The 23,246-nt window shown below is 39.6% G+C and overlaps 1 protein-coding gene across 1 annotated transcript in view; it reads left to right on the top strand.

The window, feature by feature from the left end:
- Positions 1 to 19,416, top strand: part of AP1S3 (adaptor related protein complex 1 subunit sigma 3) — a 72,819-nt gene extending 53,403 nt beyond the window's left edge. The window contains exons 3-5 of the mRNA XM_053598054.1: positions 367 to 475; positions 10,206 to 10,343; positions 15,260 to 19,416. Of these exons, the coding sequence (XP_053454029.1) occupies positions 367 to 475; positions 10,206 to 10,343; positions 15,260 to 15,295 (283 nt within the window). The 3' untranslated portion in view covers positions 15,296 to 19,416. The remainder of the gene's footprint in view (positions 1 to 366; positions 476 to 10,205; positions 10,344 to 15,259) is intronic.
- The last annotated feature ends 3,830 nt before the right edge of the window (positions 19,417 to 23,246 follow it).

Here is a 23,246-nt window from a genome sequence, read left to right as displayed (position 1 = left end):
CAGGAAGAGTAGGTCTGGGGCTTCACATTTTATAGAGAAGGATCTACAGGCTGGAGAGAGGCCTGGACAGGTACTCTGATTATCACAGGCCAGATGACTCTGTCCCCCGATTATAGCTCTTCAAGGGAAGGTTTTGTTGAGAGCCTTTAACGTAATTAACAGAAGTCATCCAATCCCTATGATACAGTCTGATTTATACATGCATTTCAGGAAGATATTGATTATGATGAACAAACATTTCAGCCTTGGATGGGGAGAGCCTCTGAAGGGGAGGAGGTGATTTTGCATATTCATTGGGAAAAATCGTCTTCGGATTGTTTGATGTATCATCCTATTTTGCTTTTCTTTGTTATTTTTCTTTTCAAGGTATGCTAGTTTATATTTTTGCTGTGCAGTAGAAGATCAGGACAATGAACTCTTGACACTAGAGATTGTGCATCGTTACGTGGAGTTGCTGGACAAATACTTTGGAAATGTAAGTGCTGTCCTGGTCTATTTGTACCAGCTTACACTCTCCATTTCAGTTGAGCTCTGTCTCTCATTGCAGCCCTTCTCTCACTCTCAAATCTAAAATATGCATTGCATTCGTAGCAAGCATGAATGAGCGTGCAAAGCTTCTCTCTCTGCCTGTAATTCTTAGTGAATGAAAGACCCCAAACCATCATCTGTAAAAAGGGAATAGAAAAAAAAAAAAAAAGAAAGAAAAGAAAGACCCAAAACTTTCACAAGTAGGCGTGCATTTATTTTCAGACCACAGATACATTATGTTTTGGTGAGCCAGAATTTACTAGTGAAAGATCCTTTGATTCTCTGTCCCTGATTTCGCATTGGTTTTGTCATCTCTTTTCTATTTCAACTTTTTATACTTTCTCCAGCTTTTTATTCTAAGCTACAAATCTTCTTTAATATTATTTATACTTAAGGAAAAAACACCAAACAAAGGAATCTAAATCCTTTCCCTCACATTGCTATTCGACAATCTTTTTGCATTTTTGCCAAGTAATACACAATAGCAGGTGCCCTAATCCTTAGAATCTATTCCCTCTGCAGTGATTATAGCATGGGTCACATCACTACCACTCCAAGGAAATTATAAAGTCATACTGAGCCCTTTCTACAGGTCAGCACTGGTGACACTTTTTTTGTTTGAGACAGAGTCTTACTCTGTTGCCCTGGGGTTGAGTGCCATGGTGTCATAGCTCACAGCAACCTCAAACTCTTGAGCTCAAGAGATCCTTCTGTCTTAGCCTCCCAAGTGGCTGGGACTACAGGTGTGAACCATAATGGCTGGCTAGTTTTTCTGTTTTTAGGAGAGAGGGGGTCTTGCTCTTGCTCAGGCTGGACCTGAGCCAGCCACCTGGGCCTCCCCAGAGTGCTAGGATTACAGGCGTGAGCTACTGTGCCCGGCTGGTGGTGCATCTTGAGTCTTCACCCACTTTTTCCTCTCTGCAGCTCTGGACTTTTCTCATCATAAGGCTTTCTTTAAATTTGGTCCCCTTTATTTTGACATGACATTGATTTTTGCTGATTCTTCTCTGATATTTTTGAAGGCCCTTCCTTGGTTTCACCCATTGCCCTCCCCTCCTTTTCCCACCCTCTCCGTGGTGCCCTGCATCTCTTCCTGTCCCCTGTGTGTGTCTACCAACTCTCTTCTGGAATTCCATGACTCTCCTTCTGTTTGTTGCTGATGGTCTCCACTGGGCTTCTCAAGAACCAAACTCATCTTCTGAAAACTGTTCTGTCTTGAGGTTGGAATTTATTATTTCCCAGGATCCTTTAATGCAAAAGGAAGGCGTTTCTTTCATCTTTTTCTACCTTTGTCTCCATTTCTTCTTTTCACTGTGTAGGTTTACTTGGGATTTCAGTTTTGCTTTTCTCTTAAACTTCACCTCGGGCCCTTTGTGGTTCTGGGCTTTTCTCTGTCCCCTGCTTAGCCTGTTAATCACCAGCTTCTGTATGAAACACAAATATAGGTGTGGGATTCCTTTGCTGTCACTTTCTATTATCAGCATTGAATAAAACTCAACACCCCTAGCTTTTAAAACATTGGTTCCAGACCACTCTTCCAAGCCCATTGATTTTCTCTTTATGTACCTAACAGCGAGCTGCGACAAGGAACAGCCTTGTAACATCCTTAATTGGTACAGGAATTGCTTGGCCAACAAATTGCAACTGTCTGGAGATCACAACCTGAGACTTTTTTTTTTTTTTCTATCACTCATAACTAGCTGTGGGCCACATTTTAGCAAATGTTCTAAAACAATCCAGTTCACAGTCTTAGAAGTAAGGGATTGGATTTGGAACATGTTTTTTTTTCAGAGCAATATCCACTTCCCTATTCCCTTCTCACTGAATATTTTTAATGTCGTTAGGAGAATTTGCTTCCTGAAGAGTTTTCTGTATTCTCTTTGATGGATGAGCAGTATTTGTCGTAGTGGTTGGGTTTTGTCAGATTAGTGGTAACACTTTTTGTAAGGATGAAAACTCAAAAGATTTCTAAAATTTTTTTCTTCCCTCCTTTTCTCTTCCTTATATATGCTATTTTAAGACAAATCCTTGCTTATTTCAGGTTGCTAGTCAATAATAGAAGTAATAAGTCAGACCAGCCTTTCTTTCTCGTTCTCCTACTTTGCTAAGTTTATTTTCATTTTTAAATGAGACATTTGTAAATATCTACTAGACTATTTTCAAGCATCAAGCATTTAATTTGATGCTTTCTATAATTCAAATGAATTCTTAACACTTTGCTACTTTCTTTTAAAATAAAAGCACAAGGGCTTTTGCAAGGGTCTGAAGAAATTTTTCTAGTTCTAGGCTTTCCAGTAACCTGTCTTCTCCTCTTCATTTCTAAACTCTGGTTTGACTTGTTGCGTTTTCCTAAATTAACCTGACTGTGATCATGTGAATTGTGGTTGAATTTTGATCTTAGTCTGTCTTACCGAATTTCATCTGGCTATCTCAGAACCTGGTACTGCTGGAGAGGATTTGAGTGACCTTCCCCAATGCCAAGCCCAGTTAAAGTATAGAGAGAATCACAATGACTTTCTAGTGCTCCAACATTAATCTTCCATCCTATTTTGGCATACCTTTGGAAGCTCTGCCATGTGCCAAAATTTAATTCAATATAAAGTTCTATTAATCTTTCATTAACCTAGAGCAGCTAAAAGCAATTCAAGGCTAATATGCTCAGTACATGTTCAGTTCTTATTAATTAATAGTGACGAGCAAAGCCTTCCCAGTACTTCCATCACCATCATCTCAGGAATAAAGTATTAGTCATTGGTTTTCATTTCTTCTTGTGTTAATACTAAAGCTTTTCATGAATGCTGCCCTTATATTATCCAAGGGAATACTTCGTACTGAGCTTCTCTTAGAACACTAGAAAATATTATCTTCCTAAGACAGATAAGTCAAAATCTCTGGCTACTAATTTATGTGTATATATATATATATGTATATATTTAGAACTTTTCAATTCCAAGGAGATTTACAAGGATTAAGTAGTTAATCTTTCTATCTTCAGTAAGTAGCATTAGCCTCAATTTATAGAGGCTCAGAAGCAATGCCTCAGCGGTCTCACGGTAGATAAGGATCTGTTTGATGATTTAGATACCGGCCATATTTTTGTATTACAGAAAGTAGTCTGGATTCTTACTGATGTTCTCAGAGTGTGTGGATGTTGGTGTCCCAGACAGCTTCTGAACTTGATTTAGAGTTTTTTGGTTGTTAGAAGAGGAGCAATCTGAGACCTGCCAGATAGATGCTGGTGTCAGCTCACCAGATCTATGATTTGGGGCCCATATTGTATCTCCATTTCACAGATGAGAAAAACGACCCTCCAAAAAGGTTAAAAGAAATATTTGCTTTACTAACCTCATGGGGATGCTGCGAGGGGCAGAGAGAGAGTGATGGCAATATTTTAAAAAATGTTAGCTGCTAATATAGTGCCTTGCATTATAATTATTGTTTTATATGTAGCTTTATAGGCTGTATATAGTTTCTCATCTGAAGCATTTACTATATGAATTTGAAACTTAAAACATTTTTTTTTTTATTGTTGGGGGTTCATTGAAGGTACAAGAAACCAGGTTATGCTGATTGCATTTGTTAGGTAAAGTCCCTCTTATAATTGTGTCTTGCCCCCCAAAGGTGTGTCACACGCCGAGACCTCCACCCCCTCCCTTCTTCCCTCTCTCTGCTCTCCCTTTCCCCCACCTCCACTGTGTACTAGGTCATTAATTGTCCTCATATCAAAATGGAGTACATAGGAATCATGCTTTTCCATTCCTGTGATGCTTTACTAAGAATAATGTGTTCCAGTTCCATCCAGGTTAAGACAAAGGATGTAAAGTCTCCATCTTTTTTAATGGCAGAATAGTATTCCATGGTATACATATACTGTAACTTTTTTTTTTTTTTTTGTAGAGACAGAGTCTCACTGTACCGCCCTTGGTAGAGTGCCATGGCGTCACAAGGCTCACAGCAACCTCTAACTCTTGGGCTTACGCGATTCTCTTGCCTCAGCCTCCCAAGCAGCTGGGACTACAGGTGCCCGCTACAACGCCCAGCTATTTTTTTTTTGTTGTTGCAGTTTTGGCCGGGGCTGGGTTTGAACCCACCACCCTTGGCATATGGGGCCGGTGCCCTTCTCACTGAGCCACAGGTGCCGCCCTATACCGTAACTTGTTAATCCATTATATGGAAACAGCCTAAATGCCTATCAACCCAGGAATGCATTTAGGCTGTTTCCACATTTTGGCAATTATAAATTGAGCCATAATAAATGGTCTAGTGCAAGTGTCCTTATGATAAAATGTTTTTCTTTTTTTTTCCCTAGGCAGATGCCCTGTAATAAGATTGCAGCATCAAATGGGTGGTCTAGCTTGAGTTCTTTGAGAGTTCTTCATACTTCCTTCCAAAAAGGTTATATTAGTTTGTAGTCCCACCAGTAGGGTTAAAGTGTTCCCTTTTCTCCACCAGCATCTGTAGCTTTGAGATTTTGTGATGTGGGCCATTCTTGCTGGAGTTAGATGATATCTCAGGGTGATTTTGATTTGCATTTCTCTAATAATTAGGGACTATGAGCGTCTGAACTTGAAACTTTTTGTATGTGTGTTCACTTTTGAACAGAATTGAATAATGGCAGGTGTTTCTTAGACTCTGTCCAGAAGGATCTAGTTGGTGAAATGCCAGAAATAATCATGCATCATGTATTCTGCTACAAGAAAAGAGCCTCAAGCCAAATTATAGTAAAGCACAAGGCCAGGAAATTGAAGATAAAGTTAGATGATTGATTTCCAGAATCTAGACACAGGAGGAAAAATAAAAAAGAGGTTCATGTGTTTATTAACATGAGGGCGGAGGAAGCATATATATTTGTGTAATCAGATGGAGAGCAGTCACTTGAGCACAAGGTTTTTGTTTGTTTATTTATTTATTATTTCTTTCTTTCTTTTTTTGCAGTTTTTGGCCAGGGCCAGGTTTGAACCTGCCACCTCTGGTATATGGGGCCAGAGCCCTACTCCTTTGAGCCACAGGTGCCGCCCCGTTTTTTTATTTTTTTATTTTTAATGTACTGGTATAGAACCTTAAGGTAGAATTTATAAGTATTTGAGTTGTTCGGCAGTGGCTTAAGAAACCTGAATTTGGTCTAAGATTCTCCTGGACATATTCTCTTCAGATTCTCAAATGGCTCAAGAATAACCATAGAGTAGATTCAAGGAATAGCAATAGTGGGCCGGGTGCAGTGGCTCACGCCTGTAATCCCAGCACTCTGGGAGGCCCAGGCAGGATTGCCTGAGCTCATGGGTTTGAGACCAGCCTAAGCAAGAATGAGACCCTGTCTCTAAAAATAGCTGGGTGTTGTGGTGGGAGCTGGTAGTCCCAGCTACTTGGGAGGCTGAGGCAAGAGTATCACTTGAGCCCAAGAGTTTGAGGTTCCTGTGAGCTGTGACACCATGGCACTCTACCTGTCTCAAAAATAAAACAAAACAAAAAGAAATAACAATAGAATAGCACTTTAGAGTTGTTATATGTGAAATAGTTGCTTTTTTTGTAACATTCTCTATAATACCAATACCAATGGAACTTATACATCCCTTTCTCATACGGTCTAGAGAAAGTAGCTGTATATCAAGCTGTGTGTGTGTGTGTGTGTGCGCGCGTGTGCGTGCGCGTGCCTGTGTTGTATGTATCTGACTCTGCGTGCCACCTTACCTTATCCTTATCTTTTGAAACTAGGTGCAATTAAGACAGGGCATGGTGGCTCATGCCTGTAATCCCAGCACTCTGGGAGGCTGAGACAGGTGGATTGCCTGAGCACACAGGTTCAAGACCAGCCTGAGCAAGAGCAAGTCCCTGTCTCTAAAAATAGCCAGGCTGAGTCCCAGCTACTCAGGAGGCTGAGGCAAGAGAATCGCTTGAGCCCAAGAGTTAGTGGTTGCTGTGAGCTATGATGCCACAACACTCTATTGAGGGTGACAAAGTAAGACTTTGTCTCAAAAGAAAAAGAAAAAAAAACCTAGGTGCAATAAATAAATTTCCCTATGGCTGCTGGAGGGCCCTACAGGCCTGGGGTTGGATTGCAGCTCTCAGAGTTAGGTATAAGAAGTTACTAGAGAACTCGCATTAGGATCTGTCAAGTTCACTTTGCAGGATTCTAATTGATGATTTCTCCCAGTGAGGCTCCTGTCTGTCTTGGGATTCCTGGTCTCCACCTGCCTTGAACTCAGGTTCCTCAGCTATCGCTGCTGTACCTCCTGACTTCTGCCTCTCCTGACCTCTGGTAACTGCTTACTTCTCATACCTTCTTTCTCATGCATAGACATTTGATCTGCTGTGATTCCTTTTTATTTATATATTCTTTAAAATTTCTAAATGTATATTTTTTAACAGATCCTTCTGGACATATATGGTTTTTTAAAAATGATATTGCATCATGCATATTACTCTGCAACTTTGTTTTTCCCTTGTGCGTCTGTCTTGGAGCTCTTTCCATGTCTGTCTGGATAAATCTACCTCATTCTTTCCAATATCCAAATATTTGTGGGAAAGGAAATAGTCTTCATGATATAGGAAGCAGTCTTGAAAATCCTAAGATAAACATCACAACAGAATAAAACAAATAAAGCCTCTAAGAAGCAATTCATAGACAAGGAATGAGATAGAAAAGGCCAACAGACATCTGATAAAATGTACAGCCTCACAAAAAAATAGGGCAGTGCACATTTAATTAATGTTTTTCTGAAAATTAAGAGACAATATTCAGTGCTGGCGATGGCATGGATAAGTAGGTATTGATTCTCTGTGTTACTAGAATTTGCAAGTTTTATAGACTATTTTGAAGGACCAAATTATAGTATTTATCAGTTTTAAATGTACAAATCTTTTGACCCAACTATTCCACAAAACATTTATTCCTATGCTATACTCAAATTAGTGCATAATAATATATATGAACACGAAGAATTATGGCAGCATCACTTATAATAAAAACTAGAAACAGCCAAAGTCCATTCATATCCATAAAGGAATTGTTTAAATAAAGTATGTTACACCCTGTCAGCATACACTGTGTTCTTCATGGCATCTGTAAGTTTATTGACCTAACTCATTAATACATGGAGCAATTTGCTAACCATGGACATCTATTTTATGTAAAGTTAGAGCATTCAGTAGAATCGGAGATTATTCATTAGGGAAACCATTAATCTCCAGTATAATAGAAACAAGGCAAAATGGTGGCAGCTCATTTTATGCCACAAACATCTGTCACATCCCACTATGGGCCACATACTAGGGATATAGAGACGGTGCAGTCAGGGTCTCTGCCCTGAGCTCATGGTGCAGAGAGAGGGCTTAGTGATCCGTGAATCCGCGTGAACTAGTGCCCACAAGATGTAAATGGGAGCTCAGAGAAGTGATAGGAAATCTGAATAGAGACAACAGGACTTGGGGAATTGTACTGCCCCTGACTTTTGAATTTAGCCCTGAAAAATGAGCTTGGTTTTGCCAGCAAGAGAATAAAGAAAAAGACAGTTGGGGGAACATTCCAAGAATTGCTGGAATGCATGAGGGGACGAGGCATGAAAGAACACTGTGAGTCTGTGCCAGGAGCAGCTGACACATAAGAGGAGCTCTGGCTCAGGATGCCGGAGAGCACGGCCCTGGTACAGATGTCTGCATGCCGTGCCAACGACTTATGCTTTGTCCTGAACACAAGATTAAACCTTACACTGGAGAGGCACAAGGTCAGCTTTGCTAACATGCTAGTTAGTGGCCAGTGGCCCTAAACAGTGACAGCTACCTCTTAGAATGTTACTGCAATGGTTCGATGGCTTAAGTGAGAGGTGCTTCTGGTCCTGGCAGTGCTTATGAAGACAGAAAAAGAAGCAGTGTTTAGGATTTATTTAAGCAATAGAATCAGTAGTGATTGGTGACCAAATTGAGAGAGATGAGACCAAGTAGGGGGAAATAAATGAGGGAGAGGGGAAAAGAGATTGAACTCTAGAATGAATTAGGTTGAGCAATTAGGATGAGGTTGTAACTGCTAGACAAAATCGGGACTAAAGGGAAAAGGAGAAGCTTGATAATGGTTTGGGACTTAGTGACATGGATTGAGGAGTAGGCAGATGGAGATGTCTGGTTATCAGGTAAAAGTATTGGACTGGCACCCCAGAAGGAGATCAGGGCTGAGTCTCTAGGATTGTTGAGCCACCTGCATGCTAGACACGGCTCTGGAGAGTCAGTGAGATTGTCTGGGAGAATAGGGCTTTGTAAAAAGAAGAGTGTCCCCTGAGGAACACAGGTATTCAAGGAAAAGATGGATGGGATCACTAGAATGTAAGCAACATAAGGCAGAGATGTTTATTCTGCTGAAGGATATGTCAGGAATACTTAAATGAAGGTAAGGAAGAGTGGCGATAAATCGTCCAAGGAGTCTGAGAAGGGACATCAGAGACAGAAGGGAAGAGGCATTAATTGGTATTGACAAAGTCTAAGGAACAGGGAGATTTTCTGGCTCGGCACCTGTAGCACAGTGGTTACAACACCAGCCACACACACTGAGGCTGGCAGGTTCGAAACCGGCCCAGGCCAGCTAAATAACAATGACAACTCCAACAAAAAATAACTGGGTGTTGTGGCAGGCACCTGTAGTCCCAGCTACTTGGAAGGCTGAGGCAAGAGAATCGCTTATGCCCAAGAGTTTGAGGTTGCTGTGAGTGGTGATGCCACGGCACTCTACCGAGGGTGACATAATGAGAACTCTGTCTCAAAAAAAAAAAAAAACCTAAGGGAGATTTTCAAAGAACAGAGATTGGTGGAGTGTCAAATGCTGCTGAGAGGTGGGCATGGGGGAGAAATGAAGACTTTCAATGCACAGAGCTTTAAGAGGGCAGCTCAGTTGGGCAGGTGGGGCATGGTATGGAAGGTGGAAGAGAAGTGTCAGGAGGAGGAAGTAGGAATGAAGATAGAAAGGACAGTGCCTGACAGCCGTCTGGTGGAGGCTTTGGACGTGAGCCTCACGTGCATCATGGTGTCGTCTTGCCACTTGCTACACTTAAACACCCATGTCTCTGAGACTCTGGTCTGTGACAGTGGTTCTTGACAGGAAGTTCCCCAGACCAGCAGCTGTGTCATCCGTGAACCTGTTAAAACAGCAGACTCTTTGGTCTTGCCCAGCCTTCCTGAATCAGATACTCTGGGGGTGGGGTCCCAACTCTGTGTGTTTTTAATGAGCCTTCGGAATGAATCTAATATGCTCCAAAGATTGGGAACCGTTGGCCTGTAACATAGTCTGAGAATAATTAGCTGAATTGAGCTAATTTGCTTTTGAAGAGTGAGATGCTGAGAGAGTTCCAAGATTTACAGACCAGAGAGCAGGAGAGATCAAGCTCTGCCCCCTGCCTGGGACGCAGCTGGGCTCAGTGTCCCCCTGTGCAGAGCGGACTCATTCCTCTCCCAAGTCTCAAATTTCTTGTTGCAGCATAAAATATTATTATCTAAGGGCATGATTTTCTTTAACAGAATGTCACTTTACACATTAAAGGTCTGGAATTCCCTATTTTTCTGTCCTGAAAATACCATATGATATGTTTATCTCTGGTCCACCACATGGGTGCGGACACTGAAAATGCGTGAGACTGGCAAATGTTTCCCCTGATGCAACTGCAACTTCATCAAAACATCTGTTTTTGTCCCACTAGGTCTGTGAACTGGATATTATCTTTAATTTTGAAAAGGCTTACTTCATCCTTGATGAGTTTATAATAGGTGGAGAAATTCAGGAAACTTCCAAGAAGACTGCTGTCAAAGCCATCGAAGACTCTGACATGTTGCAAGAGGTCAGTGCAATTTCCCAGCTAGTGTGGTGATGGTGATGGTGCTAATAATTATAATATTAGTCAACACTTAACTGAGTGCTCACTCTGTCCCAGGTACAGTTTCTAAACCACTCACACGAACTGGCTTATTGAATTCCCATAACAACTCTTGAGAGGTAGGTAGTACTGTCGCCCCATTTTAGAGGTGAATAAATTAATACACCAAGACTTTCCATGACCTGCTCAATTTCACTCAGCTCATACGTGTGGAAGAGAGATGTGAATCTGGGCAACTGGGCTCCAGAGCCTTTGCTCTTCACATTTGGCTGCACTTTCTAGCATAAGGATACCTCATTGTCAAAAAAAGGTCATCAAATGCGTGGTGCTATTCTTTTCAAAAATAATTTTATGAGATGTATGAAAAGACTTCCATTAAAATATCTGTGCTGCCCTGGGAAAGGAGAATAGCAGCGCATAGTTATTTCATTTGCCAGGGATATTAGAGCTTTATTACTGAAGATGGCATTTATCATTTTAATTAAAAATTCTTTCACCTCCTGGGAAGGCTGGCTGTGTGATCCTGTGTGCGTAAAGAAATTGGGAGCACCATGGCTTTCTTGTCAAGGTATAAATGGGCCCTGAAGTGTCCATTTGGTACTTCTGATGTTCTGTGAGTCAGAATAAAAATTAGTGGGACTTTTCTTTTAGAAGCAGCACAGATTTGCATCATTCCCGATAAGGGAATATTAAATCCTTCATTCTCCCAAGGACACAGTGAGAAAGAGAGCTTCCCCCCGCCCCCACCTTGGCACCCCGCTTCTGCCCACCCACATGAGGTGATCTGATCAGCCCCAGCTCAAGCCAGCACCTGAGGGCCCGGCTTCCATCCCAGCTCTGCCACCTCTGGGGACTTCTACTCACAGCCTCAGTTGGTCTTTCCATCCTCTTATTTTCATAACAGTAGGTCAAGGATTCAAAGCATTGTAAAGTACCTTTTAAAAATTAGTGTTAAAGCCATTCTTCCTGCTGTTTGGATATAAGAGTTAATAAAACAATTTGGCCAGGCACAGTAGCTCACGCCTATAATCCTACCACTCTGGCAGGTAGATTGCTTGAGGCTATGAGTTTGAGACCAACCTGAACAAGAACAAGACACTGTTTCTAGAAAAAGTAGAAAAAAACAATTAACTGAGCAGGGTGGCAGTAATCTGTGGTCCCAGCTACCCAGGAGGATCGCTTGGGCCCAGGAATTTAAGGTTGTAGAGAGCTATCAGGACACCACTGCACTGTACAGCCCAGGTAACAGAGTAAGACTTTGTCTCAAGGGAAAAAAAAGGTTAATAAAAAATGTTAGGCATTATTTCCCAGCAGCTGTTCTGGCACATCTTTCAGCTGATGACTTGCTCTTGCCCATTGAGGGAATCTGTCTTCAGATGCATGGCCATGGAGGGAGAGGTCTATTTAAGTGGGTGCTGATAGCCAGCTCTCTGTGCCTATTAGGAAGCCCATGCATTCATTACTAGAGGTATTTTCACCTCAAAACATACATTTAATCTCTCTAATGTTTACGTGGCTCTTTCCAAATGCCACAGGAAGGGAATTTGACAAGATACTTCAGAAATCAGTGGCTTGGAAATTCCACAGAGCAGCATTTCTTAAAATATGCTTGGAGTGTGGGTTGGGGATGGTGGGGATGGTGGCTTTTTATAATTCCATCCTTAGGGTCCTCACTGTGAAATCTCCTCATAGAAGAAACAGACTTTTAATAGGGTCTTTGGCATTGTAGTAATTAAAGCTCACTGAGTTGGGGCCAACACACACCTGGATTAATTTGAAATCCCCTCTGTAGGAAATAGAGTTTTAAAGGGCTTGCCATGAATCTGGTGTGTCTAGTTCCATTTAAGTCTGGGAAACAGGGCTTTCCAGAGTGAGCTCTTTCACAGTTAAACACTAATTGGTAGCTCCTGTCCCTGGTGACTTAGTGGAAGGTCTTCATGGGTGAGTCTGAGGGGACCCTGAATTTAGCCCCTGTATGCCAATGTTGTGCCAACTTTAAGTGAGCAGGCAATGTCATGGATACCCTCTAAATCTCTCTTGTTGAATTAATAGCAAATGCCAAATAGAGAAAATGTTATTAGTGTTTTCTTGGGCTCTAGTACTCCAGTGAAGTCAGTGAATATTTTGGGGAACTTGTTGAAAGATTGACTCTGTACATCTGGTCTGCATCAGAAAAATTTATAATGGATAAGAGCACATAATGTAATTATGTAAAGGAAAAAAATGCTTTCTTTTTTTCCTGTCCTTTGGACATAAGCACATATTTGTAGTCAGTAAAGGTTAAGGGAGGCGTTTGTGACATAGTTCTAACTGCTGGAACCACTGTCAACCTTGAAGTAGCCCCTGGGAATGTTCCCTAACCTCTGAACTTAATGAGAATTTCTTAGAATTAAAAACAAAGCTGTGCCTATCTACGTAGTACCAAATCTCCAAATACGAAAGCTTATTCTGAGCGTATTGAGGTTAGTCTTTGAAATAGGCAAAGAAAAGAACAGTTCGATTCCTTGGGGGATGACTTATTTTGGAGTAACACCAGTGTGGACCATGTTACAAAGTCAATTAGAAGGAAAAGGAAACAAGATAGTGGTTATTCACCGGAGAGGTGACCAGTGGGGGTGGCAAACAGTATCCAGAGCCTGTTAAGGTTTTAAGAAGGAAACTGTGTCAGAAAGGTGTCCAACCTGCCGCCCGTGGGCAGCATGCTGATTTTGGGGAGGACTTTTCTCGTTTATCTGTGGTGTTAGCTGTCATGAAAAATATACAGGGCCTTTTTTTTTTTTGGCTAGTCAGATGGTACCTGACAGGCTCAAACAATACCTCATATCCTCTAGTGAATGCATGTGAAACTGGGAGGGGCACCACAGTATCATCACCCTGAAAACCATAAACCAGGTTAACAGCTAAGCCAGACCACAGTGCAGTAGAAAGTCAGAACACGTACCGCTCTGTGCGTACCAGAACCACTGCAGAGCCAGATGAATCTAGAAGAAGGTCCCTAGCTACAGGCTCCAGCTCTCTCCTTGTGAAAGTGAGGGCAGTTAAGGTTGTGCCAGCTTTAAAAACCTGTTCCAAACCCTTAAAGTGGCAGACTCAAGAAAATACCAGCATTTACATGATTGTTCACATAACTTGAGTTAACAGCATGGTTCAGCTCAGACAGGGAACCTGTGTGATATTTAGCAGACTGAGTCATCTGGGGGTGTGAGCAGTGCCAAAAACTAGAGGCCCATGAACCGCAAGGCCATCACAGTGTCAGCTCCAGGCCCTTGACTGGCTTAGAGCCTAACAATGAATGCCCTTGTCTGCTCAACTGCAAAAAACATGTAGCCATATAATGAATATAAGATACGACAGAGAGGTAGGCATCAAGCAATTAATTAATGGAAATAATGTGACTGTTTTGTATTTTGTAATATTTGTCATCTTTTTAAAATTTGTAGTAATGGGTACAGGCGATTGCACTAATGTACACTGCTATGATTTAACAATAAAAAAGGGAAAAAAATAAAATTTGTAGTTTGCTGTCATTCTTCTCCTCATTCTAAATAAACCTTATACCCGATTTTACATTTGTAAATTTCTATTCTTTGAAAAATTGCATAATCTCTAGACTCCACAAAACCAGTGCCACTGGTCTGCCAAGTTAAAGGACCCGAGCAGCGTCGGTGGGAGGAGATACAGGGCACGGAGTGTGGGGCTCTCTTGGCCAATGCCCGTTTAGGAGGAGAGAGCTGTGTAAGAAAGTGTGGATGACTGAACTCAAGTGTTTTCAGCAGAGGAACTTAGGAATTCTAAACAGAGCTGGTGAAAACTGGTTACAAACCTGATTTCTCACCCTTGTATCCCCATGTGTGGCCAGAGGCCGTGGTCTGCAGGTGCATACCATTCAGTGTATGTCTGGTCAGTTCACGTGAATCACTTGCCCCAGGGGTTAAACTTTACAAATGTGTCCAGCCTTGATTGCTAAACAAGCGGACAGTGACTCAAACAAAAGGACGACTTCTTACCCTCTTGAGCTCTCTTACCGCCCATGCGGGTAACAGGAGAATCGTGCAGGAGAAAGTCCCTCTGTCTCAGGTGGTGTAGGATAGGGCTTCATCTGGTATGGCACAGGGTTTGAAACATCATTGTAACTTTGAACTTTGCTTGTAATTGTGAAGCTGATCAAACTTTAAAAAAAAAAAGTGCTAGGAAAAATTTGTGGGCTAGTGGCATATCAGCAAACTTGGTAACTGATGAACAGTCTGAAGAATAATTTGTACACTTTGGAGAGAAGACTTTTCAAAACACCTGGCAGAAATTCTTAAGAATTATGGTATGTTTATCTTCTATGTCTGATCAATAACTATATTAAAGGTGTTCTACGCATTATATGTAATAATGCAAATAACAATTTATACTTCTTTGATACATGTGCCCGGATGTAGTTCTCATGATGATTTTAGCAGATGCACTTTTATCCTAAGTCAACAGTGGTATCTGGGCAACTGTTGTTTTTGCATTTCTCTTATCAGACATTCATTTTATGATGAAGCTTAGCTTTTTCTCTGTTGAAAGTGGCGCCTGTGGCTCAAGGAGTAGGGTGCCGGTCCCATATGCCGGAGGTGGCAGGTTCAAACCCAGCCCCGGCCAAAAACCACAAAAAAAAAAAAAAAAAAGAAAGTTATTTAATTACAGCCATGTGGATATGTATATAAATCATACTTAAACTTTGAACCATCTTTCTTGATTAGAATGCAAAGATTTATGTCCATGTATATTTTGAAAGCTTCTTTTCAATCATGGCAGATAAATAAGTTAGAGAATGAAAAATATTTCACAGTCTACAGAGGGATGCAATATTAATGAAAAAATTGTTCTAATTTATTGTTCTCTTTCAGACAATGGAAGAATATATGAACAAGCCTACCTTTTAACGATGCATCTACTTGAAGACTCCAAGAGCTACTTTTTGTAAACCTGTAAATAACCAATGCGTTGAATTCAGTTTTTTTGATCGCCTGTGGCACCATGCCAAAGTTGCCTTAAAGGGATTCCTTATTAACTAACAAAAATTAAAGTTGTTTAACATATTTATAATTACTGTATGTCTGTATTATACTGTATATGTGTACTTACTGTGGTTCTGGGTGTTTGAAACAATTGCTGCATAACTCAATAGATAATGTTTGTTTGCAATGTTTTAATTCCATGTGATATTTTTAGTCTAGTTTGGATAACTTAGCTGCTATATATTTTTGTTGTGTTTGGTCCTTTGACAGGATGAAAACTACATTGTAGTGATCCATAATGTTGAATGTAAAGTAAATATCATTAATACTTTTTTCTAAATGTTTAGTTTTTTAAATTGTATAATAATTAAAAATTATGCTAGTAGTTCAGAGACTATACATAATGCTAGACATTTTTTATACGCTTAATAATACTTTAATTTCAGTTCAGATACAGTGTATCTGTTTTTAATGTCCTCAATTCATTTATTTTTTTCAGAATTGGAATTAAAGAAAATAACCAAAGATAGTATAGAACTTCATAAGGGTTTTTGATGCCTTAGAAGCTGCTATCTGGACTGAAGTTTTAATTTCACCTTTTAATTGAATATAAGGGACAGTCCAGTTGAGGTTTTCTACAAACTCTACATATTTATTAAAGGTTAAAGAGATTTGGAGATAGAGTATCTATGACTTCCTTTGTTATAAAAATATGTTGATAAGGATTAATAATGATAGCAATAATTATTGCTAGTACTATTTTAAAGATGTCTTACATTCCAAGCACTTAGTTGCTTGAGAGATTTCTTTTAAATATATTTTAATGTATATCTAATGCATTTGATGACTTATTGGGCTTTCTCATAGCATTTAATATTATTACAGCCTCTATGGTAGATTCCTTTCCTTCTTTTTTCTCTTTCCACCTCTTTCTCGCCAAAGAAAATCTTTGTTGCTGACCATTATTTTTGTAAATATGTCACATTTGTGACTCCTGGAATGAAAGTTCTGTGTAACCAGGCCCTAAAAGTGATCAGGCATACTATGGGGAAATAGCTCATAATATTCCGTGTTGGGGCCTGCTTTTAATGTCTTGTGCGTTTTCAGTGTTAGTTTGCAGTCTGGTGCCTTTCCTGTTGGAGTGGTTAGGGACCCTTTGTCTGAGTTTAGCGCATTTCCTAGAAGAGTATGTTTGCTTGTGGCTCTCGAGGAGGTCCCCTCAGATAGACCTTCAGAGAACGCAGTGGGAAAGTGTCTTCTTTGGTTCATATCAATAGACATATTTAGGGAAAATGGCAATAAAAGAACAGAAGAACAAAGGAAAAAATTGACCGATTTCTCCACCACTATTCAAAGGAAACAGTTCCAGTTAGCACATGAGGTAATCACTGGGCTTTTAATACCTAATATTTCCTCACATTGACCATGTAATTACAAGTAGGCATCAGAGTGAAGTTTTTCATTTTCTAAAACTTTGTTTACGGGCTGTGCCTGTAGCTCAAGGAGTAGGGCGCCATCCCATATGCCGGAGGTGGCGGGTTCAAACCTAGCCCCGGCCAAAAAACCACAAAAAAAAAAAAAAAAAATCTTTGTTTACTTTAGGTCTTCAGTTTTATGGTTTATTAGCTTTCTGTTGTACTATGGTAGAACTCTTTATTTTTCAGTACAGTTAAAAAAATGATGTTGATTCAAATCTGTCACCATTTTTCTAGTCTTTTGAATTTTCCACCATATTTGGATGAAGGTATCATTCAAATGTACTACACATATTCTGGATAATTCCACGTTAGATACTGTCTAGCTCTGCACCGGGCTTCTCAGACTTCTTCATGTCAATGTCATATATAGAAAACAAGCATATCTTTGGTACACTGGGGTAAATTTGAGGGATTTTGAGGACATCCTTATATAGGTAAAAATAATCATGTCTTCTTCATGTTATAGAATTATAAAAATACCAAGTGAAAGGAAAGATAATAAATATTGAATTTCTATACAATTTCATAATAAAAATACTTTGTGTTTTTAATGAGGAATCTGATATTGTGCTTTTGTGAATACAGGTTTTTGTTTGTTTGGTTTTGTTTTTTTGAGACAGAGTCCCATGATGTTGCCCTTGTTAGAGTGCCGTGGCCTCACAGCTCATAGCAACCTCAAACTCTTGGGCTTAAGCGATTCTCTTACCTCAGCCTCCCAAGTAGCTGGGATTACAGGAATCTGCCACAACACTGGGCTATTTTTTTGTTGCAGTTGTCATTGTTGTTTAGCTGGCCCCCAGGCTGGGTTCGAACCTGCCAGCCCTGGTGTATATGGCCAGCGCCCTAACCACTGAGCGACAGGCGCTGCCATGAATACAGTTTTTTGAAATTTCTTAAAATAATGGTTAAAACTTTTCATCAAACACATTGTTCTTCTAAACCTAATACATGTACTTTTTCTTTAGGATTCATATTATAACACTCTTGAAACATCACCGGTGAACTATTTTTCAGTTTTCTAAGGCTTAATACATATTATTGGTAAATGTTAATGTCATTTTTTACATGGTCCTGCAATTCTTTCAAATTTTAAAATATTAAGGGGGTACAAATGTTTTAGGTTACATGGATTGTTTTTTTAATGCTTGATTCCCAGGTAAAGGTATGCACATCACCCAAATAGAGTTCGTAATGTCCACTGGTAGATGTCCGCTGATATTTACCTTCTTCTGGGCACATACGTGTTCTAGTTTAATAGTGAGTACATGTGATGCTTCTTTTTTCATTCTTGAGATAGTTCACTTAGGAGAATAGTCCTACAGTTTCATCCAGATTGTTGCAAAAGGTATCAATTCATCTATTTGTTTTTTTAAATTTCAGATTAATATAAGGATACGTACGATTAGTTACATTGGTTGTATTTGAGTCCTTCACCCAGGACGTGAACCATGTAGTACTCCGTGGAACACACACACACACCACATTTTATTAATCCACTCATGAATCAATGGGCACTTGGGTTGATTCCACATCTTTGTAATTGTGAATTGTGCTGCAATAAGCATTTGAGTGCAGGTGTCTTTTTTTGATGAAAAGTTGTCTTTTCTTTCGGGTAAATATGCAATAGTGGGATTGCTGGTCTGAATGGTAGATTGACTTTTAGTTCTTTGAGGAATCTCCATAGTGTCTTCCTTAGAGGTTGTCCTAGTTTGCAGTCCCACCAACAGTGTGTAAGGAATCCTTTCTCTCTGCATCCACACCAGCATCTATAATTTTTGGATTTTTTAATAAAAGCCATTCTGATTAAGGCAAGGTGATATCTCATTGTGGTTTTAATTTGCATTTCCCTGATGATTAATAACATCGAACATTTTTTCATGTTTATTGGCAGTTTTTCTTCCTTCTTTTGAGAAGCTTCTATTCATGTCCTTTGCGCACGTTCTAATAGAGTTGTTTTTTCTCCTTGCTGATTTGCTTGAGTTCTTTGTAAATTCTTGTTATTAGCCCTTTATCAGATGTCAGTATTTTCTTCCACTCTGTAGGTTGAATATTTGCTCTGTTGATTGTTTCCTCGGTTGTGCAGAAGCCTTTTAGTTTAATCAAATCCTATGTATTAATTTTTGTTGTTGCCATGACTGCCATTGAGGTCTTAGTCATAAATTCTTTGCCTAGGCCAATATCTAGAAGAGTTTTTCCTATGTTTTCCTCTAGAATTCTTATGGTTTCATGAGTCTGCAATTTTCGAATAAGTTCATTCAAATGGTATGGCATGTCAGTAAAGCAAGCCAGTGAATATTTTCCAATAATTTCCAAAGGACGGGCCATTAAATCATTAAATTCTTTTTTTTTAATTTTTATTTCAACTCTTGAAAAACTCTTGATAAAACTTTACTCATAGACAATATTACTTTGGTATTAAAAAAGCAATAATCTATTTTGTCACATAAAGCTAAAAACAGAAAGGTCTGTAAACATCTAGGGCTTAATGAGATTCATGTTTTGATGATACCGTTTAATATGGAATTCAGGGCTACAGATGAACTTTTGATAAGTTCTTCATGAATAAAGTCACATATTGAACTGAACCTCGGCGTCTTCTTGCATCTGTACCATCAGTGCATAATTTGTACAGTGTTTCTACCAAAATCATTTTTTTTTTTTTTGAGACAGAGTCTCACTATGTTGCCCTCAGTAGAGTGCTGTAGCATTACAGCTCACAGCAACCTCAAACTCTTGGGCTTAAGCAATTCTCTTGCCTCAGCTTCCCAAGTAGCTGGAACTATAGGTGACTACCACAATGCCTGGCTATTTTTTGTTGCAGTTGTCATTGTTGCTTAGGTGGCCAGAGCTGGGTTTGAACCCACCAGCCTCGGTGTATGTGGCCGGTGCCATAACCACTGCGCTATGGGTGCCGAGCCAAGGGTTTTGTAATTTTTTTGAGACATAAGTCTCACTATGACGCCCTCAGTAGAGTGCTGTGGTGTCACAGCTCACAGCAACCTCAAACTCTGGAACTTAAGTGATTCTCTTGCCTCAGCCTTCCAAGTAGCTGGGACTGCAGGTGCCCACCACAACACCCGACTGTTTTTTGTTGCAGTTGTCATTGTTGTTTAGCTGGCCAGGGTTGGGTTGAACCTGCCAGCTTTGGTGTATGTGCCAGTGCCCTATCCCACTGAGCTACGGGGTGCTACCTTCTATCAAAATCATTTCGTTCAAAGTGCTCATTTACTGTTTTATTAACTTGTTTTGCAACTTTACAGAATAACTAATGTTCTAAGCTATTCAGAGTTTAACAGTTATTAACAAGGGTTGATTGATCTGAGACAATACATTTGTGTATTAACTATCTTCTGGATTAGAATTACAATAAAGCCTCCATAGTTGACCACCTCCCTACACTGACCACTTCCTTAAGTTGACCTATTTTTCATAGACCAAACATGCATCACCTATACACATCCAGACAGGAGGCCTACTCCGTTATGTTGACTGCCTCTGTGTGTTGACCAATTTGTTACAGTCCCTTGGGTGGTAAACTTACAGAGGTTCTACTCCATTTCTTTACCATGTGCTCTATCTTCTGGTACAATTATTCAAAGTGGCATTTTTTTCTCTTTACTTTGGAAAATGTTGATAATTTCCACTCAGACCGGGCAGGTATGTAATCATGAGTTATGTGGGGTTTTACTATTGTTAGCATGACCTCATGGCAAGATTTATGAGCTACACCTGGTGTTGGAATAGCTTATAAGAACCTTGTTTCTTATTTCATACTTATACTTGTTTAAAATGTTAATCTTATGTAAAATGGGCAGGATGTCAGTGTAATTTACTTGACGTTATTGCTTTATTTGAAAACATTTTAAAAGAAATAAGACATTAGGATAAGAAAAAGAATCATGGAGAACATGGTTCCAAAGGTGAGATAATTTCTGCATTAATAATGACTTAAATTTTTTTTTAATAATTTTTTTGTAAGGGGGAATCTGAGGCCGGGCACGGTGGCTCATGGCTGTATTCTTAGCACACCGAGAGACTGAGGCTGGCAGATCAGTTGAGCTTATAAGTTCAAGACCAGCTTGAGCAAGAGCAAGACCCTGTCTCTAAAAATAGCCAGGCATTGGTGTTAGCTGCCTGTAGTTCTGGCTACATGGGAGGCTGAGAAAAGAGGATTGCTTGAGCCCAAGAGTTGAGGTTACTGTGAGCTGTGATACCACATACTCTACCTAGGGCAACAAAGTAAGACTGTGTCTAAAGAAAAAAAAAAAGGTAGCTTCAATTTGTGACTGCCACAAAATAAATTGAAAAATTGAAGTGCAATAAAAATATAAGTTTGAAAATTAATGCAGTTAAAATTTGGAAGCATTGAAATATTAATTTTCATTTAATAAAATACAATTCCCAAAAGTCTTAAAATATAAATATTACTTTCATGTTTGAAGGTTTAAATATGTTTTGAAGAATCTGTCTCCGATAATGAATTGATTTAATTAAATTATGTTTTCTTGTTTTTAGAAATGAACATCTTTTTATTTCTGGAAACAATTTTTAATGAAATTGTATTGAGTCAGACTATGACTAATTATAACATTAAAAGCCAGAACTGAAACGATGGATACCTGAATATGTAAGCCAAGCCATGTGGGAAAGATGAATAAAACCAATTATGAGTTCTACTTGAAGTACCTAATCTTATATGATTATTGTAATAATCATAAAGAAAATAATTTGTACATACTTTATTCGTGGAAAAATTTATTAAAAATATGAGCATATAGAGCAAATGAAGTCAAAAGAAAATTTAAATCTTTTACATACATACCAAGAATTGTAAAGTAAAAAGCAGACTAGCTGATTATTTTAAAAAGTTCTTCATATGTAGATTTGTTTATTAAAGTCCTCTCTGCCCTCTGTCAGTGTATTCTATATTCACAGTCTTCTGAGCCCAAATACACAATTCCTGAATTTAGGAATTTTTCTGAGGCAGCCATGCAAATACTCTTCAAATATAATCTCAACCCTTGCGAACCTTCAAGTCAATGCAAAACAATGATTTAATTTTTTTACTCTCCAAAAAAGATTTTGAAGGTGTGATTTTCATCGACTTAGTCTTTTTTTTTTTTTTTTTTTTGAAACAGAATCCCAGTGTGTCACCCTCGGTTGAGTACTGTGACATCACAGCTCACAGCAACCTCCAACTCTTGGGCTTAAGCGATTCTCTTGCATGAGCTTCCCAAGTAGCTGGGACTATAGGCGCCCGCCACAAGGCCTGGCTTTGTTGTTGTTGTTACAGTTGTCATTGTTGTTTAGTAGGCCTGGGCTGGATTTGAACCGACCAGCCTTGGTGCATGTGGCTGGCGCAGTAACCACTGTGCGATGGGCGCCGAGCCTCACTGACTTAGTCTTTCAGAGAAAATAAGTGGGCCATAGTGCACACTGGTTTCGATCTTCTGAGCCATGAGACTGAGAACAATATTTGTGTTTAGCTACGCATTAAAAGGCCTAGAAATTAGGGATCTGCATATTGGTCCTGGCTATGCCACTGACAAGACTTATGAACTTGGCTCTTTGAAATGGAAGGAGTATTGAGTTGGAGTCAGATGGGACCCTGAAGTTGAGCTAGTTGAAGCACAATCAGTGCAGTAACATTTATGCTTTGATCAGGTCCTAGTGCTAATCGTTATTTAATTAACTTTGTCTTGAGCAGATGTGTTACCCTGTTAAAGAACATATTTGATGAGCCTGTTTTCTTGACAAGAAATATAAGCCTAATGACGTTCAACTATGTTTTCATCCCTTTATTAAATGATACAAGTTAAATATTGATTATATTTTAAATGAAGGATGTTGTTATTGAGTAGAAAGAGCAGCCTCTCCTGGATGGGCAAAGGGTGAATCACCAAGTTTGTGTTGTGGAATTTTAGGGGTAGAGTCTCTCACATTTCAGAGGGAAACAGAGACCAGAGGAAGCATAAAATTTTTTGCCAGTGTAAAATTTCCAGCCTTTCAAAGTTGGGTTTATTTATGGTACGATTGTGGCCAATGGAATATGGGTTGGAGTAAAGTGTCCACTGCAGGTCAAAGCCATGACATGGAAGGAATCCATGAAAGGCTGTCAGGAAAGCCAGTCCTCTAGGGGAGCCACACTGAACAGTTATGAAGGACAGAAATAAAACTGTTTGTTTTAAGCCACTTGAACTCCTGGGATGGTTTATTATAGCACTGAGTCTACCCTGATGCATGAAACACCTGTGAGTTACTGTCAGCAGGATCAGGACGTGTGAAATCAAGTTTATTTTCAGAAAATGGAAACATGTAGCACCCTTTAGAGCTAATACAAGCAAGTAATTATCTAGGAGAGGGTGGCTAATAAACCTGATCAGGGGAACAGGCTGCTA

This window comes from Nycticebus coucang, chromosome 7, assembly GCF_027406575.1.
Source record: "Nycticebus coucang isolate mNycCou1 chromosome 7, mNycCou1.pri, whole genome shotgun sequence".
NCBI classification, from domain to species: Eukaryota; Metazoa; Chordata; class Mammalia; order Primates; family Lorisidae; genus Nycticebus; species Nycticebus coucang.
Note: the sequence above shows the minus strand (reverse complement) of the source record. Positions and strands in the feature narration are given on the sequence as shown.